This window comes from Lagopus muta, chromosome 1, assembly GCF_023343835.1.
Source record: "Lagopus muta isolate bLagMut1 chromosome 1, bLagMut1 primary, whole genome shotgun sequence".
Taxonomy (NCBI): domain Eukaryota; kingdom Metazoa; phylum Chordata; class Aves; order Galliformes; family Phasianidae; genus Lagopus; species Lagopus muta.
Genome location: NC_064433.1, coordinates 2,351,545 through 2,371,626, shown reverse-complemented (window position 1 = coordinate 2,371,626; position 20,082 = coordinate 2,351,545). Strand labels below are relative to the sequence as shown.

The 20,082-nt window shown below is 42.9% G+C and overlaps 1 protein-coding gene across 2 annotated transcripts in view; it reads right to left on the bottom strand.

The window, feature by feature from the left end:
- Positions 1-11,062: 11,062 nt before the first annotated feature.
- Positions 11,063-20,082, bottom strand: part of CHCHD3 (coiled-coil-helix-coiled-coil-helix domain containing 3) — a 165,729-nt gene continuing 156,709 nt past the window's right edge. Inside the window, exons 7-8 of one of the 2 annotated variants that reach the window (XM_048933702.1) lie at positions 17,869-18,004; positions 11,063-11,775 (exon numbers count right to left, since the gene is read on the bottom strand). In XM_048933702.1, the coding sequence (XP_048789659.1) occupies positions 11,749-11,775; positions 17,869-18,004 (163 nt within the window). In that variant the 3' untranslated portion in view covers positions 11,063-11,748. The remainder of the gene's footprint in view (positions 11,776-17,868; positions 18,005-20,082) is intronic. The other variant, XM_048933787.1, reaches the window with a different exon arrangement.

Here is a 20,082-nt window from a genome sequence, read left to right as displayed (position 1 = left end):
TTCACAGTGAATTCAATGCCTACCCTCTTTTCTGAGATTGCCAACAAGGGAGATAATTATGGCCAATAGTAACGACCTGGACATCCTTGCATAGCAGACTGCATCCAGCCAAAAATTCTGTTCTCGATCAGATGATAATTTAGGATGTTATGTCAGATTTTATCTTTATTCTACAGGATATTACCAGACATAAAGCGTTATAATGCCCCAAGTGACAACCTGCTCAATCACTCTGAGCTGTGATCCACCCCATAACTCAGATTTACAGGCCAGCTTTACGCCACAGGTGATCGATCAATTATCCAGCTCAGGTTGCAGCACTCCGCGATGCCCACTTCTACTCAGACAGCAAGAAAAGAGGAGCTGGGAGCCAGGACACATTAATGTATGCAGACCTGTGTGCCATTCCTAAAGGCTCTCAATAAAAAGGTTATTACTCTGGAGGTCTTATTAAGTAGGTCGAACATCATTTCTGCATATGAAATCGTGGGGGGGGGAGGAGCAACTCCAGCCTTTGTAGGGTGGGTGGCCGTGCCTGGGCATCTCTGCCAGACAGTGCCTCTCCCATAGCCACGTTTTGGAGGTGATCCTCATGGGGAAGCTGTGGTTTGGTCACTGAGATGCTCGAATTGCCACACATAGAAAGGATCAGGCCCTCACAACCCATATTGCTGAGGAGCCTCAGGCCAGCTCTAGCAGTAATACAGCCCTTCAGCTCACATGGCTTCTGCACCTCCTTCTCCTTGTCACACTTCCCTCAAATCTTTAAGTCTGCTTGTGGCACAGGATGGAGAGATGGGATTTGGTTTTACCAAACAAATGCAGGCAGCACTGCACACGGGTGCTTCAGGGAGCATTTCCTGACCATGAGAGATACAGAAGCTTAACTAGCTTATGAGCTGGCTCACTAACGTCTTCACAGCAGCAGAGAGAGGAGCTTATTTGGAGATAGCAATACATGTAGGCCCACTGGATTTTCCCTTTTCACTCTTCTGCTTTTACACAAAATGTGACTGGTCCACCCAATACTGTGAGTAGGATTAAGATTAGATAAGTCACTGTCCAACCACTGCCCATTTACAGTCCATCAACCCACAGCTAGAAGCCTTCCCGCTTCCCAAGCCATTGAGCCTGGTCCTTGTGCTTCTGTTAATACAGGGCAGACGATTCAAAGAACTTCTTTACCCAGGAGATGACCTTTTTCTTGGTGTTTCTCCTTGTAAAGGCTATTATAAAGCTGTTTGTTCTGAGGGAAGACTGCCCAGTAACTCCAAGATACCACCATCTTTCAGCTACCATGGTCACACCAGGCTACTGAGAGCCAGCAGACATCCAGATACAAATGAAGAGACTTTCCAAGAAATGAAAACATCAGGATCATTCTGTTTTCTGGGTGTAACACTCCCTTTTAACTCCTATAGTCAGGAGCCTTAGAGCCAATGCTGCTTCTTCCTCCAATCCCCACTCCATCCCATAGAACCATGGAATTGTTCGGGTTGGAAACGACCTTCAAGATCACCAAGTCCAACCTCAACTTAACCATCTCACACTTCAAAAGACGTTGAATGTTCCCTTTCTTTCAGCCAGCAAGTCATTTATCTCCACGTCTCTCCACAAAAACTGGCAACTGGAAGCAAACCAGCCTTCTTCAACTTTCAAATAGCATGGAGCTTCAAACCCCAAATAGGTCTGAAGTCTGAAGATTTGTCCTTGTTATCCTCACCTCCATCATGGCTATGAAAGGTCAAAAGTGTTCATCATGCCCGTGCTGCAGAGCAGACATCTTCCCAGCTTCCTCAAGCTACAGCAAGCTTTCAAACCAAATGGGTCAATAATAGCTTTTAAAAATTATCATCAAGAAATGAAAGGCTTGGCATCACACATCCACTTAGGTAGCTGTAACTACAGCAAATTAACATGAAACTGAAGTGGGTCCCAAATGAAAGCTTGTCTCTGAGACACTGGAGCCTGAAATGGCCTTTATGATGTAAATTTCTATTAAGTACCAGCAATCTTTTGTGCTTCCTTCTTTAGCATTTTACTTTCAGTTGGCTTCTTTCCGAATCTATTTTAGCAGGAGATTTCCTAGACATGGGGACAAAGTTGCTGTCAGTCATGTTCTATTTATGCTTTCTGAGGATATTGATGGTCAGCTGAACTACAGACTAGGGCTATTTAAGAGAAGTATGTGTGCTCAAGGCTTGGGTTGGAAATATCTCTGCTCTGATTTCCTAAGCTGGATAGTGTGGTTCCTATTGTAAGTGTGTAGTATGACCCAGAATGGGTCCGATGGGTTTCTGGGCTCCTCAACAGCCATTTTTTAGAGGTTTGACAGAGCAATAAATCCATCAGAGACACATTATGGGGACAGAAAGAGCACAAGAACTCCTGTTCTAGTTTCCTAGACTTGCTCAATCCCTTGCTGCCATAACTTACAAATTTCCAGCAGCTGATGGCTATGGATTGGGATGCCTGGGCTATTCTCTCACTTCTTGTGTGACTGCTGTGGAAGTACACATTGCAAGATGCCCCTTGATTGTGTGAGACTAGGTCTGATCCCCATCCACAAAGGCAATGAGGTACCCAATGCCCATTGATTTCAATGGCACAGAGAAATCCAAAGCACTTCTGAGAACATGCTCCTAGCTGTCAGGCTCTCTGTTCTCCTGCAAGTGGGGGATGAATATGCCATCAAGATTGAAAAACACCACTAAGAACATCTAGTCCAATTATCAACCCATCCCCACCATGCCCACTAACCATGTCCCTCAGAGCTACATCTGCACTTTTCTTGAACACCTCCAGGGATGGGATGGTCCCATGGTAACATCCAGGCCATTCTAGTCTCTGCTGCAGAATCTCAAGCACTCTGCAGGGATAAGTGATACTTTGGCATAATGGAATCCTTGGGCAGTTAGTCAGCAGGTTCCCACATCACCACATTCTTAGTGCCTTTTTTAGGACAGGAACATGAAAAAGGATTTGAGTTTCTTCCTTTTCCCTCATCTTGAGTCTCTCAGCAAAGAGAAAGGCATGAAATGAAAGCAGGTTAGAAAGAATTTCCTGGTGATATTTCATGCTGCCCCACTCCGTTCTTTCCTACCGAGCATTCCCAGCCTGTATATTGAGTAATCCGAGCTTCAAATCACACATGGAGGTGATGGATTGCTGCTGAATGCAGCCTGAAGTTTTAAGCCAACAATTACTTTTCTCTGAAGACTTTTCCCCACCAGGAACTGGGGAACAAAATACTTCTGAATTGTTTTTATGAACAATACTGTCTTCTGCGCCGTAACTGGAATCTTTAAAGAAAGCTGGGTTATGAATAGCTCTCATTACTGGGGGAAAAAATGCCTGGTACCATGTTGGTATTTTCTGTTCATGTACCTCCTATATGTGCTGGGGATTAATCACCACTTTTAAGGAGGACCAGAGCTGAATTATTAACCTCTGAGCACAAACCCAATTTAAAAATGAAAGAGCCCACTTAGAGGAAGCCTGGGAGCCCAGAGCCCTCTCCTTCCCCCTCCTCTCCTGCAATGTGGAGGAAATGAGCCCTCCCCAGAGGCAGCTGAGATGGACCTGGGCAAAATGAACAGCTCTGTAATCCCATAAATCAAGTGGAGAGGAACTCCTGTCTGGGGGAAGGGATTGCTTAAGGACAGGAGGCAGAGCCAAGGAGTGAATGTTAGGGGAAGAGCACGGAGTAGCTGAGGATTATCCAAGGTGGGCTTACTGTGGGGAGCATGCTTTAGCAGGGGGGTTGGACTATGTGATTCCCAGAGGTGCCTTCCAACCACTACAATTCTGTGATTCTGTGAATTTGTCGGATATGAGAGCTTCCCCAGTTGTACATCACCTACTCACCCCTCCCTTCCTCCCCCCCTCAAAAGAAAAATTAAAAACACACCATATTAAACAGTTAAAAAAAAGTTTGTTTTTGCTTGACAGACATGGAGTACCTATAATACATCTTTTGGGGCTTTCATGTGGGAGGCTGTTCCCTGCCCTTGGCATTGTGATCACATACCTTGTGCTGACAGGTCAAATCAGACTCAGTTCCTTAGATCGACTTGTGCAAAGGAAATTTGAAAAGAGGAAAGAGAGTAATATACACACAACCCATACTTGCTGGATAGATTAAAAACTATCCCAAAAATCCTCTGCCCTAGTGTCTATAAAGCATTTTCTAACCTAACAGAGTATTTCCGCCAGGCAAGGGAAATAAAGGCATTGAAAAGCTGAATGATGCCCAGCAATACACAGAATAGAAATCTCAATGAGCCTGTTATGAAGCACTCAGAATCCCTTATGTGAACCAAAAATGATGCTCTGGTTGGTTCGACCTGTGGCCTCTTGGGGAAGAAATGTGAGTGAGACCATCTTGTGGCCTCCAAGGCCTTGAAGTCCACCATCATCACCATATGGTTGTGATGGGTTGATGGTTGGACAAGATGATCTTAGTGATCATTTCCAACCTTACTGAGTGGGGATCTGGTAAAGGTTTATAAATATCTAAAGGGAGGTGCGATGCAAATCAGGCCAGACTCTTCTCAGTGGTGTGTAGTGATAGGACAAGGAGTAATGGCCTAAAACTTGAATGTAGGAAGTTCCATACAAACATGTGGAAGAACTACTTCAAGGTAAGGGTGATAAAGCACTGGAACAGATTGCTCAGAGAGGTTGTGGAGTCTCTTTTTATGGAGATATTCAAGACCCATCCCTGTGTGACCTATTGTAGGGAACCTGCTTTAGCTGGGGGGTTGGACTTGATGATCAAGAGATCACGATCAACTTGTGCAAAGGAAATGACAAAAGAGGGAAGAGATTAATATTCACACAACCTATCCTTGATGGATAGATTAAAAAAGGATCTCTTGATCATCAAATCCAACACCTGCGATTCTGTGATTCTTTGATTCTGCATGACTCTACAATTCTGTGGTCTCACGTTGTGCACTGGTTCCCATTGGACAAGTCAGAACCTCAAACCCAGCTAGAAAGTGTTAGGAAGGGACATGAAAGGCCACAAAGCCCAAGAGGCTGACCCCACATATCAGGAGGTTCAATACAGCAAAATTCTGCCTGTCCAGGGAACCCTGAGTCACCATGCTTTGCAACACACAGTTTCACGATGATATTTGGTTTCTTGGTAACAGCAGACCAAGCTGCAACAGCAGCAATCAGCTTCATTCTAAACACCCAAAAAGCTCCACGTCAGATTAAATAGCTTCCATTTAAAGGAAAAAAAAAAAACCACAAAAAAAAACAACACAAGGCAAGACTTGATAGTGATTCATAATGACGCTGTTTTCCAGGCTCCCTAATGGGTGCACTCTCCATTGAAGGAAAATGCAGCTTGCACTGAGTGAATGATTTTGCTAGACTCCGTGCCACAAAGGCAGCACGCCCAGGTCGATAGGCAGATCCTACAACGCACTCTGCTTCCCGTAACATCAGCAGCAGCCGCACATTACCCATTCTGAGAGCCTGGAGTGGATTCACGACTGTCTCTTGTTTTCCTGGAGGCTATTTAATATTCTCTTGCTGTTGACACCCTGCCTCTCCCCCGCCTCTTCTCTTCTGCTGCTTTCCCCCAAACCTGCAAGAACAAACAACATCTGCACGTGTTTGCAGATGAACAAATGGCAAATTGGGACTAAGGAATGGGAGCTGGGAGATTTCCTTCCTACTTTGTGCTATAGAACAAAGGACATTGCCCACTGAGCTGGCGTGTTACCACCTACCTGCTCTGACCTCAGATCCCACGTCCCATTCTCAGCATTTCTGCAGCCCTTTGCAATAGTGCTGATAATAGAAGGGATTCACATCTAAGCTGTGAACCCACAAAATGCATACATGCTCCGCTCCTTTCGCCCCTTCTGTGCTCCTGGAGGTGTATGTGGATCCCGTTTCATTTTCAGGCAGATTTTCACTTGTTACCTGATTCCAGGCATGGGAACCTTAAGTAAAGCACAGAATTAAAGAGATGATGAGACTTTTCCCTATCCAAAATCACTCATTCAGAGTATTTCCTGAGTAATTTTTGAGTATTTCAGAGTACTACCTGCTGGACCTCACTCACCAGCTCCTCACCTCTGCACACACCTCCTTTATAAAACACCAGGCTCTGGTCCTGAAAGAAGTGGAATAAAGATTTCTTGTTTGCTTGTTTTTAAGGAGAGTCAGATTCAAAGACATTCAAACTGACTTTGACCTTTTCAAAGCAGCCCAAGTGTTAACAATATTAAAACTGAGAGGGGAGAAAAAAATAATCCTCTCTGGTTGACATGAGAAACAGGAGAGATGCAGTACATTCTGGTGGGCAGTCTGGTGAAAAAGGCTCCTATCCATTCATGGCTACTCAGCAGCTCATCTCTTTGACCCTTCCGCCACACTTCTCCCACTAATCCCTTTGCAGAGCCAAACTCCTACACTACAATGAAATAAACTTCCAAACATCTTTGCAAGGAGAAGGCAATGTGGACTTTAAGGAATGTGAGAACAACTTTCTGATATCGGGTTTTATAGAATAGCAGAGAATTGAGCTCTAAGTCCTTTCCAGCTCTGCTATTTTTATACAAGCAATAGATTAACATCAAGTAGAGCCTGTTTGGCTTGCAGTTTATTAGGGAATTTGATTCTCTTGCAGCCCCAACACCGTCAGTGCAGTCACCCCTGCTTTGGGACAGCTGCTCTGCCCCTGACTGCCCTTGGGACCTGCAAGGGAAGAAAGCTTTCCTGTGTAGGGCGGATAGAAAATAACCAAGGCTTCACGTGACAGCTGTACAGAAAACACCAGCTGCACCCTGGGCTGGTAGAATGCCTCTGCTAAAGCAGCAAGGCAGCCCACGGGAAAAGAGGTGTGCAACATCTGACACAAAGGGTGGGTAACCCAATGACAGCAATGTGATGGGGGCACTTGGAAATGGTTACCCAAAAGGTGCACCCAGGAATATGCAATTGGTAATTGGAATTGGTAATAAATACTGCATCACTCCTGCACGTTATATCTGCTGCCTCAGTCTCTTGGCTATGGCACAAAGACTTTCAGATCTCACTGCAAGGTGCTTCAAAAGCTTTTGGACACAAAGCAAACATAGTGTTCAGGGTTACTTTTCCTCCGGACCATTCTGTTTTTAGCCACTCCAAGCACTGTTTCCACACCAGATAGAGATGGGTTAACTAAGCAGGGCTGCGATTCAAGGTGCTCCCACCGGCACAAGGCTTGATGTGCTCCTCTTTCCAGCAGCTACTGGCTTGAGAGAGAAATGAACTAATTACCTCAGTAATTACTAAACTAATTACCTCTCTAATTACCCAGCGTCTTTGTTCACAGGGAGCAGACATTCTTGCAGAGGAGGCCTGGCTCAGCGCCTCGTGCTCTTGGGAATCTGCCTGGCTTTTTCACCATGACTTGAAGACCAGGTCCTGCTCACACCACATTCAGGATGTCTCCCCATTCCTTGGGAAGAGAAGGATGCTGATGATGCTCCTCTGTTGGCGTGGGTAAGTTTGCACTGCAGTGTTTTGCTGTCAGAAAGCCTCAGGAAAGGCACAGCACCTTTGCTGCACAGAATTTTCTCCAGTGGGAATACCTTGAGCACGGTGCTATGGGATTACCACCACCCTGATGATCAAACCAGAGATGCAGTTGCCTTCAGGCCGTGTGTGATAATAAGATAAGTACAGCAGCTGAGAGCAAACAGGAAGGTGACTTGAGATGACAGACATTCCTCACTAACACAGAGTTGAAAACAGCAGGGTGTTCACTCAGCAAAACCCAACGTGAACATTGCTGTCAAGTTGCCTTACCTCCCCAATTTCCTACTCATTTTCCAGCCTTCCACTCCGATCTTGCCTTGGGCTCTTAAGAGCCAGAGTCTGGAAGTGACTCAATGCTCTGCTGAACTTCAGTGTGACAGTGGGTGCTCAGCCCTGAAAAGAGCCCCCGGCTTTTTTAAGGAAGAATCATGGTTCTCATAGCATGGACATAAATGGTTTCATTAATGCCGATCACGATGAGTGGATGGTTTCAAATGTAGAGATATCAGAGCCTGAACACGGAAAGGACTTTTGTGCTGTAGGATGGACATGCACCTGCAGTGCCTTCTTCACTTTCCTTGGAATGCAAGGCTAACATTTCTCTATCTCTCGGTGGTACCCATGTGATGAAAAGCTGATTTCCAGGTGCTAATAGAACAGAAAGATACACATAAAGAAAGCACACGAAATAATCAGTTTGCCTTGCCCAAACCTGAGCAGCATTCGCAGGTTAAGCAGCAGTCTGCAGAGAAGAATAATGGCTAGAATTTCTGTTATTTTGGAGAGGAAAAACAAAAATGACAGAAGAGGGAAGGACTCCCTCTCCTATCAGGAATTCAGACAATGTAGGAGGTATAAATATCACTCAGACTGAACCAAGGGGTAGGAGAAATAACCCCCAGAAGCTGTTCTGTGAATGATCATTAGCGTGTGTGACAAAATGCCAGCCAGAGACTGAATTGTGCCAGCCAGCAAACTTCACAGTGGTAAATAGTTTCCTTGAGCACCACGGGTTGACAGTGTGACAAAGACTCAGGGCTTCAGCTGTGGCTCACAACACCAGGAGCTGTCTGCTTTATAGATCTGACTGAAAGGACACCAGGTGGATTGGGGCAGATCTCTGAATTTCATGCACAGGTATGTTTATATGAAGGACAAGAAGAAGAAAAGAATCAATAAAGGCAAGGGTCACTTCTCCAGTAGGAGACTTCAGCTTGAGAGATGCCAGGAATCCATCAGATGGAGTCCACCTGAGACTCCACTCCCCTCTTTTAACTCCCTCAAAAAGAGGCACAGGATCTAAAAAAGAACAAAGCAGAGGCAGTCTGTGCTGTAAAATGTATCCCATCCCCAAGTCTTTGTGTGTTAAAGCCAGTCCCAAGTATCTGTTTAAAACTGTAATGCAGGGATATCTTAACAAGTTAAAAACAAAACAAAAAATGACTATGTAAAGCTATGTGATGTCTCAGATGCACATGATTCCTGAGGAAAGGAAGTCTAGTACCTAAAAGAGTCCAACACTGCTAAATTAGATGAGATAGCAGTGATTATCTTGACACTATTGAAAGAGTTGTGACTTGTTCCATAGAAACTGAGCAAAGAACAATGAAAAACTTTGATTTTGCTCCTACAGTACTGGTTTTCCATTGAAAACCTTCTACGTACAACTGATCTTGTAAATGACCAACAGGAATATCTGAAATTACTCTTTACCATGGGTACAGTGCATCATCCCTTCATCATCCCAGCATAAGCTGTGCCAGGAAAGGTAAACATCGGATATTAGGACGAATTTATTCACAGGAGACATGAGAGATTGGAACAGGCTGCCCGGGGAGGTGGTGGAGTCAGTGTCCATGGAGATGTTCAAGAAATGTGGAGATGTAGCACTGAGAGACATGGTTAGTGGGTATTGTGGGGATGGGCTGAGGGTAGAACTGGGTCACGTTGTCTTTTCCAACCTTAATGATTCTTTGACCAGTCCTCCCTATGAAGTATTGTCCCTTTTTTATACAGTTAGTCCAAAACATGCAAAGTGTCCCCATCCTAGGCAGACGTAGGTTCCCTGAAATGTCCAACACCACATCTCAAGTGTTTTCAAAAGAGGTGCATCCTGCATGACTTGTGCACCAGCAAGTGAGAAGGAGGGAGGAAGAAGCCGAAAATTAAAGGGATTAGAGTGCAGACATGCAGAAGGAGTGATGGGACAGGCAGAAGATGTGGCAAACTGACACTCACTCCAGAAACACTCAGTCTCATTGCTCTACTTTAAAGGCAAAAGTTGTCCACAAAGCAAACTATTTTAAGGACTGCACCCTGCCTGCTGCAGTCAGCATCCTCCAAGCTCAAGCGAAACATGCGAGAGATGACACCACTGATGATACAGAAGATGTTTAAAGAACACATCATCTCAAATGAAGCCTGAAACACAGTTGGAAGCAAGCAAGCAAGCAAGACTGACTCCCATTGCTCAAGGCTTTCAGTATGGGAAACCAATAAACATTTGGCAATAACAGAGACCTTCCTTCCCGACATAGCTCTTCTGATTTTACAGCATCATCTGGCCTTATAAACGTCTGCTTTTTCTCTATGCTATATTTTGCTGCCAACTCTAAGTCTGGCAAGGATGGATCTGCCAACTTCTTGGCTCTCTGTTACAAAAGAGAACATTATAAAGGAGAATTTGTGAGTTAGCTGATTTGTAAACACTGCAGCAAGTCACCATGTAAACATGTCACTTATGTCCCTATTATTTCTCTCAAGCAGTTTACCTGGCACCTGACACTGTATGCCAGGATTTTCCTTTCCTTGTGCTATTACTGTACCTTTGCAAGTAAAAAAACCAAAAAACCTAGCTTTTTTTGTAACATTAAAAACAAAGAAGAACCCTTAATTAAACAGTACTCAACAAGCATCTCAATAATTAGGATAGGAGAAACACTAGCAGCATTCTGAATACAAATGAGATTTGCAGGTGCACACGCAGTTGTACAGTAGGATGCAGTTCAAACGCAGCCAATTAGAGAAACAGAACAGGTAAATAGACAGCAGAAGGCTCGAGACACATTGCTCATTTGAAACTATTAATACGGTGTAAAAGCCTTTTCTAAGATTGTTTGGTAAGATGAATGCTGCAGTAGTTATCTGAATAGACATAATGAATGAAACCGACCCCCCCATATTAAAAGCATATGATTTAGCTCCCCAAAAATATTACTTGTATTAAGAAGGTTCACAGTTTTGGGTGCTGCATGCCCTTCCATTCCCACGTACTCCGAAGAAAGGAAGCTCTGGTAGTCCATGAATGACAACATGCTATATCACATGGCATCGTTTTAGGTTGCTTTGATAGAAAACAGTAATATGTAAGTAGTATTCCTGAAACCAAGGCTGGTGATGCACAAAATCCTATGCTTTAAAGCTTCTGTAATAACATCTGCTGGAAAAACATAACAGCACAGCGAAAGGAACATCACCAGCCTCTGATAACCGGAAAGAGAGACAGTGAAACATCAACTTTGTTCATAAAATATATTTATTGTTGGTACAGAATGAGGCATATTCATCAGTACTTTATCAGAGTGAAGAGCACAACAGAATCATTTCATGAAGGCCGTGTTAAATCGTAAGCGTTGGATCATTAACATCATTCCAGCAGAAGGCCTGATGAGAGACTTCATTAGACTACATCATTTGCGAAATAAGTTAAAGTAAAATTTATGTCATTATCCACTGTAAGGAAAGCTTTATATAAGCAACAAATACGGCGAGGAGCAGCAGCTGACTTACTCACAATGCGCTGCCACATCCCGGCACACCAAGTGTTACATACCCATGTCTCTGACAGTGAGAAGTTTTCAAGGAGATTCTGCAATGAAATAGCAGCATTTGAAGGATATTTCCCCTTTCTAAGGTCAGTGAGAGGTTCTTTTCTTTTCCTTTCTTCAATCACCAATAAGTGGATTTTACTAAGACTGAACAGTGTCTTCGGATGTATGATTTCTGATGTAATAAGATATAGGTCTTGGCTTTTCAAATGGCCACACTGATTGAGCCGTGATGGCTGCTGCTCTTGAAATGGCTCTTCCAGTTCTTCTCTTTATTGGTCTGCCCTGTAAATGGGCTGTCATATCACTCTTGGGAAAAAATGCTCTTCTGCTGAAATTAGAGTTGATGGTCTTGTGCTTGATTTGGACAATGCCTTTATCCTCCTCTCCCAAGCATGCTCTGCTGAGAAAATGGTCAGAGGGGAGGGAAGAGAGAGGGAGAAACACGTGTTTCAATAATTCAAAGTTATTCCAGAAACCCACGGAATTTGGGATTTGCAATTTTTTTTTTTCCAATTAAAATACAAAAAAAGAACCATTGTTAACATGCATGTCATTGCAGAGACAAGTCACAGAGGCAGAATGGAGCTATTTGAGGGCTCAACAAGTCAGACATTTGGAGGACTGAAGAGCTGCAGGAACGATTCCTATTCATCCATCTTAATGCTATCATAGCTCCAGTCATGCTATGGCTATTAAGGAAATTAAAATGTCTGACCTTACAGTAAGATAAATCCTGTTCCCAGCAGTTACATACTGGAGGAAATATATCCCGAAGTCACACAGCACTAAGTATGTCCCCTACCTACACTCTTCCTATATTCCGAGTCATCATCATAATCTTGATAGTCTGAACATGTCGCACTGAACTTTCACTTCATTATTCACCTCCTGTGCACAGTCGGGCCACCCAGAGCTAAAAGGATAGATCTGTCAAGTACTCCAAGAATTATTCCTACTGCCACACCAGCAAGCTCTGCTACAGGGTCTTGACTCCATTCAGAAGTCCTGGCCTCTACTGTGAAAACACAGACTTGCAGGGATAATATGCAGAGCTGTATAAAGAGTTTCCTACTGTCATGAACCATAAATGAAGGGTCTTTAGAAATGAGCAGATGTACAGATACCACATATCTAGAACAGAATAGAAAGCAGGATCTAGCATGCTAGAGATCATCTACACTCATTGGTGGGCTATGAAGTTGACCAAAGCAATCTACTGTTCTTGCCTTCAGTATCCAAAAAATAGGGAAGAAATTATGAATCTCCTTCTGAAAAACGATAGGAAGGGGTCTGACAATGTTTTGGGCTTCTGTCAGGAAAAGGCCCAAATGTGAACTTTGAAATCTCACAGGAGACCTACAAATAGCTGACTCAAATACTGGAACACTATCTGGCCAGACTGGGAACATTCTCTGCCGATCTGCACAGCACGGAGTCTTAGAAGTTAGAGCTCAGGAAAATTAGCAAAAAAAGGGAATGGAAATGTGTTGTCTTTTCAGGATGAGAGGCAATAGGTTGAAGTTGTGCCAGGGTTCAGATTGGATATTATGAAATGTTTCTTCCCAGAAGGAATGTTAATGCATTCGATCTGGCTGCCCAGGAGGCGGTGGTCATCATTCCTGGAGGTGTTCAAGAAAAGGGTGGATGTGGTGCGTGGGGTCATGGTGAGCATGGGTCAGTAGTTGGACTGGATGTCTTTTGCAACCTTAATCATTCTATGATTTAAATCCTCACAGCCTTTCCAAAAATCATATGGAGAAACACTCAACTGTATCAAGCAGTGTTACTGTGAGAAGGATGAAGATACAGCCCAAGGAGTCAACAGTGAGCACATGGAAAGATGCTGAACGTCTCTGTTCACAAATAATACCCAGAACTCATGATAGAGAGGTTCATTCTAACAGAATAAAAGGAATCAGTTTTAGGCTCCCTCACTGCTTTTATAAACAAAGATAGGGGAAACTTGTATTAATTAAGAAAATCCTCCATCTCAGTTTACTGACAGGATCCCCTCAGAGATTTCTGTAGAACTGATGAAGGCTATTTCTACTGGAAGTCTCCTTTTGCAGCGGTAATGCAGAAACTTGCTCCAAGCCATTGCTGGGCTGAACATCAATGTGGGGTAAATTTATCACTGCATAAATTAACACTGGAAATTCCCGAAAGAGCAGAAAAAAAATGCTGTTACTTTTCTTTCATTTAGTGTCCTAGGGAAAGAAATCACAGGTATTTGTTCACTGGGTGCATATTTCTGCCCACAGCATTTAATTACTTCACGTATTTACATTATTTCCTTGATTATTTTTTTTTCCATGACATCAATGCAGGTGTGAAGGGAACGTGGTCTAAACCTCTCATAATTAACATCATTTAATCAAGGTAGTGCTAAATGGTGTCCACAAAAGACAGTGTCTTTTTATTGCGTTTCAGTTCACAGCCACGCTCATTTTACATACCCTTCCATTAGGCAGTAGACAGTACCTAGTGAAAATACTGGAGAATGAGGCTGAATGAAATGGTTACTCTGACGAGGATGCGTGATTGAGGACCACTCTGTCCTACAACTTAAAGTAATGGTTACAAGGCTGAAGAGGCTGAAGGACAGCATTTTGTAGCCAGACTGTCAGACAACAGCAGCTGTTGTTATCATTCCTTCGAGTACTTTTGGACCTAACCCGCCTGCAGATACTTGCACCTCTGTGAAATAAGAGGTCTAATAGGAAAATATTGCACAGATGTCATCAAGCTATGCTGCTGTTGTGTTTCCATATAGGAATTAGGACTCCCTGTTGCTCGAGTATTCAACAGCCACATTGACCACATCAGTAAGAAGTAGATTAGGACAAGCAATACAAATGCCAGTGGATGGTCCGTATTACTGCAGATGCTGCAATAGCTGGAGATCCTTCAGCAGTGGGAACACAAATCCATGGCACAGACAATCCTAATGTCTTCCCTTTAATGGCTCCATTAAGCAGTTTTTCTCTCTGCTTCTATTATAATAAAATACAAACATTAATAATAGAGCTTAATTTATCTCACTAGCTTCTCATGACTTTGGGAGAAGATTTAAACTGAAGATACAGCAATGTGTCAAACTCCTCTGAATTAACAGCTCTCTGGGACTTTCTAACAAGGGGAGAAAAGGACAGATAGAGACATGAGATTACAGACAGGATGAGAAATAAGGAGCATACAGAAGAGAGGGTGAGATAATTATAAGCAAGATAGGAAAGAAAGAGGAGTCAATAAATTCAATTTATGAAAAGCACAGAGTGTGCTCAGCCTGAGCACAAGTGCCCAGACTCACCGCCAGGAAATCGGATTAGTTAACTTATTTGGTTTTCAATATCTTGGTCTATTCCCTCTAGCAAATTTTCTTCTTTGTTTGTTTCTTGTAGCCAATGTCAGTTAACTTTTTCATTTCTGAATCTGCTATTTATCCTGCTCTTCTGTCTTCCGACCAAGCAGACATAATAGGTAATTCTGCAGTATTCTATAGCGGTGTTTGGCAATTATTTCAAAGTAACTGCTTGTCTGGACTTCCAGGCAATCAGCGAGTAAAAATAATTACAATTACAGCTGCAACACATGGAGGATGAGCTCTAGAGGACTGATGTTCGTTATGAGAAACAATCATTTCTGCTTGCAAATATTTCCATCATAAAAGGCTCCTCTTTCTCTGTTATCATAAGAGAGAAACCTCTGAATTCTCATCTTGAACCACGTGTGGAAGAGAATAAGAAGCATTTAGGAAACACTTTTAACTCCTTGACAGGCTCGGCTGAAGATCTTCAACAAAAAAAGGTGTTTAAAAGGACTCCGAAACTTAATGCTCAGATTTATGCAATTTCCTTTTCCTGCACCTTCTGAACATGAATTAATTCGCCCTCATCATAGCCTTCTGAAAACATTCCTACCAGATATAAACTTCAGTTATAGCTTAAACACGTATAATTAATTAAAATCTACAGTTCCTGTTAAAAATAGCATAGAATTATAAATTCAGTAAATGACTTTTCCAGATGACGCAAGCATCAGAGATGCCAACTACACAGCGACCTAATATAATTTACTAGCCTTTATTTTCTTCTTCTAAGAAGGGGGTACGACTGTTTACGAGGTTGGATAGAGATAGGACAAGGAGGAATCGTTTTAAACTGAGACAGGGGAGGTTTAGATCAGATATTAGGAGGAAGCTTTCCACACAGAGGGTGGTGACACACTGGAACAGGTTGCCCAAGGAGGTTGTGGATGCCTCTGGATCCCTGGAGGCATTCGAGGCCAGGCTGGATGTGGCTCTGGGCAGCCTGGTCTGCTGGTTGGTGACCCTGCACACAGAAGGGGGTTGAAACTGAATGATCATTGGGTCCTTTTCAACCCAGGCCATTCTATGATTCTGTGATTCTAGAATGTCTCAAAAAATAATTTTTCTAGAAACTTCACACTGGATTTTGAAATAAAAAATCACACTAAGTGAAAGCTTTGAAAATAATACATATAAACATCAACACTTGCTTGACATGGTAGGAAGGGACCTGGGCAAAACCCACTGCACCTCTCACACCTGGGTGTGTGAGCATGGAGCTTTAGAAAGGAGACCCTCAGGCTATGACATCAGGAAAGATTTTTATGAGCAGAGAGATGCAGTAGGCTGTAGAGTTCTAAAGGCAGTGAAGGAGCACAGGAGCTGAGTGCATTAAAGTGCATTAACAAGTGTGCAGGAGAAATATCCAAGGATGTAACGAAGGAGGTAAATCTGAAAGGGACAGGTTGATCTCATTGATTTTTATACTTTATCACAGGTATCCTCTTGGGTCAAAGTTTCTACTGATGATAACAAGGTTTAATATCATGAGATGATTTCAGAGCTGCTCGGGCAGCCCCACAAATTGTCCTCATCCTGCATTGCAGCACATTCACAGAACGACCTGCAGCTGCTGAGCTTGTCATCCAGCACTGCCAGGCTGCCCATTCAGACAGGAGCACGCTAACTATATAAACAAAGAATTACAATAATAGCACCCCACAAATGAATTAAGTGCTGCAGAGTGCAGAAACAGCGTTAGCACTGCAACTGTTGTCTCCCACCAAAATTTACAGAGCACTTAAACCGAGAGAAGCATTAACTCTAGGAAGATCTCGAGCGGTACTGGAGCAAGACTGCATGAGTTTAACTGCAGAAAGGTCAGAGTGAATGATGACAGCCAAATTCTTTCTAGTGAGATAGGGGTTAGCCTCTTTTCCCAGGTAGCAGTGGTAAGATAAGAGGTAATAGCCTTGAACTGTGTCAGGGGAGGTTCAGGTTGGGTATTAGGAAAAATTTCTTCTCATAAAGAGTGGTGAGGCATTGGCACAGGCTGCCCAGGGAGGTGGTGGAGTCACTGTCCATGGAGGTGTTCAAGAAATGCAGAGGAGTGGCACTGAGGGATATGATTTAGTGGGCATGGTGGGAATGGGTTGACAGTTGGACTGGATCATCTCAGTGGTCTTTTTCCAAACTTAATGGTTCTACAATTCTATGATTTTCACACGCTCAAATATTAACTCATAGATTTTATCAGAAACAAAGATTAACAGACTTCTTTAACTACTTTCTACCTACATCTTTAGGTTAGATATTAGGAGGAAGTTTTTCACACAGAGGGTGATGACGCAGTGGAACAGGTTGCCTAAGGAGGCTGTGGATGCCCCATCCCTGAAGACATTCAAGGCCAGGCTGGATGTGGCTGTAGGCAGCCTGGTCTGGTGGTTGGTGACCTGGCACATAGCAGGGGGTTGAAACTAGGTGATCACTGTGGTCTCTTTCAACCCAGGCCGTTTTCTGATTCTGTGATTTTATGTGGCCTATAAGCATGTTTCCAAATGGCTTCTTTAAGAACACAACTGAAATCAACACATGCATGTCTGTATTTGAAAGATTCAAGCTGATTAAAAAGAATAATCTTTAGAAACGTTGGCTTCTTTTAACTGGAACATTTATATAGTACTGTCATTTCCCCTCTGCTGCCCTAATGAAGCATATATGCTTATAATCTAACGTAGCAACATGTAGAGTAGCAAACTGAATGTAAACGGGGAAAGAGCAGGCAAACGTCAGCATTAGACCCTGAATACTTAACTTAAAAGAAATCAAGACTTCCAGCTGGTGAGCAATCTAGTTTGAGACATCCATTAATTTGTTACTGAAAGTGGTGGTATTTATGACAAATAGTACCACTTAGTTTAATCCCCTTGTTTGACTGCTAAACCTGCAGATACCAGGAAACATCTGCCAACAGTGTTAGCTCCTACACTAAACAATGGTTTCCCAAGGGAAGAGATGGAAACCCTATTATTTAAGTAAATTGAAAGAGGACACCACAGAGCTTGTGAGAACAAACACGCAGGGAACAGTACTGCTTAACATGTACAAGGGACTAATTGGATAATCTGTTTCCTCTTATTTTTTTGCCTTCTATAATTACTCTAATAGCAAGACTCCTACACTCACCTGTTTGGCATGATTGACACAATGCAGGTACTGGCTAGCCAGTGCAGAGCAGCTGAGGGTCTCCTGAGCATGTTGCTGATAACACTGCAGAATTTTGCCCTGAAGATCAGCACAGACTGGTTGAGTCTCATATCGCCTGGGGAAAGAAGAAAGAAGATTTTGGTTTCCTTCTCAAAAACATTTCGGGAGAGATGCAACTTTAAATAACAGAAGTGAGGGAGAACACTTTAAAGTCACAAAAGGAAGGCTGCTTTTTAGAGCTGTTTGGGTTATAATCTGGGTAACATCAGACCCAAATGGGAAAGTGAGCTGCTAGGACCACAAGAGTCATCCTGATCTAGTTCTTGGTTCTAGCTGGCAGAGAAAATCAGCATCCAACTTCATATGAGGACAAGTTTTTTTATTTCCAGTGGTGACACACTGGAACAGGTTGCCAAGGAGGCTGTGGATGCCCCATCCCTGGAGGCATTCAAGGCCAGGCTGGATGTGGCTCTGGGCAGCCTGGTCTGCTGGCTGGTGACCCTGCACACAGCAGGGGGTTGAAACTGAAGATCACTGTGGTCCTTTTCAACCCAGGCCATTCTACAATTCTGTGTTTTGAACTGAGGATCATACTGAGCATGTCTGATTTCACCTACATTAAGAAAAATAGAGAAATGCAGCACTCATTAAGCTTCATTGCTGTATAGTCCTATGGCCATACAGTCTCGCCTCTTATTAAATATTGCTGCTGCAGAAGACAGAAAGCACCCACTGGGCTGACCTACAGAATACAGAAAACCCGCTGCCATCAGCAAATTACACAATCTGCTTTTGCTGATCTGATGATAGCCTCTATTTTCGGCACATCCTCCTCCCTTTCTCTTCTACCCATCACCTCAATTGTAACCCTGCTGCCAGATGTGCAAGTTATTTAGGAATTTTGTCTGTTTTCTTTACTGTGTGAATTAATTACTCTTGCCATCTTTTTGGCTGATGTAATACACAAAGGAATGGAAACTATTCTGCAAAACCAAATCTTTCTTGGACAAAAATCCTGTCATTGGTATTAATCTATATAATGTTATCCACACAGTGACACAGAATTGAAATAGAAATACAAATCCTATTTTGGAAGCAAAAGGTTGGCAAAGCGTTCAGAATTCCGATGTAATTTTAAGCTAATCAGATATTTAATTTATGAACAACTTTTAAGGTACTCAAAATCTAAAATAACAGAATGACCAAGGCTGGAAAAGACCTCCAAGACCATCTAGTGCAACCACCCACCTACCACCAATACTTCCCCACTAAACAATGTCCTTACTCACTGCTATACCTCTTTTACACCAAAAAATAATAAATTTCAGTGGTAGGAAAAAACAAACAGCAAAAAAAAAACAAACCCACACTTGACACTTCACAGAAAAACAGCAGCTAAGGTTTATATAATACCATTTGTCTTATGTGTGGCAACTGCATACTTAATACACTTTCCCATTTAACCTACCAGGAAAGCCTGACTATGGCTGTTGCAACATCCATTGCAGCCCACATTATTTTTAGTTCAATGAGGTCGTAAAAAGAACAGGACTTAGCAGCAGCTGCATCCTCAGATGAATATTCTGTTCTTTCTTATTTTGCTGATTGGCCCGGGCAGATCTCTGCTTTAGTACAGTGAGAAAATGAAACGTGAAGCACAGTGCTGTTCCTTGGGGGAATTGACTTCTTGGCAATCACTCAAGATGTAGTACCAAAAAAGAAATGCAAAGTCTCCTTGATTTTACAGTATATACCGATATAAAACAGCTCTCTTACTCCTTTCATTCATTACCGTGCATTTGTGAAATACCTAAAACAGAATTTAAACACCGTCCCTGGAGCTTAAAACACGTTATGATCTGAAGTTCAAACTTCTGCAGGCTCTTGTGGATGAGGATTTCCCCTTAATCCCCCCCTCTACTGCTATCAGCAAGCATTTCAAAAGCGTGTCAGGCATCAAAATGTACGACCACAAAATGCTGTACACTGACTGACTTCAGCAGAGTGTATGGCTGTACTGGGGTGAAACAGAAGTAAGAGAGGAAGCACTGTGGATGCTCTTTGTAAATGTGTGACTCAGCTCTTACCCTCTGTTGATTGATTTTTCCCTAAGCCATGCCATCAGCGCCCACATATAACTCCTGATTGGAATGCTGCAATGGATACTTTACAGTGCCCACAGTACCGGAGCAC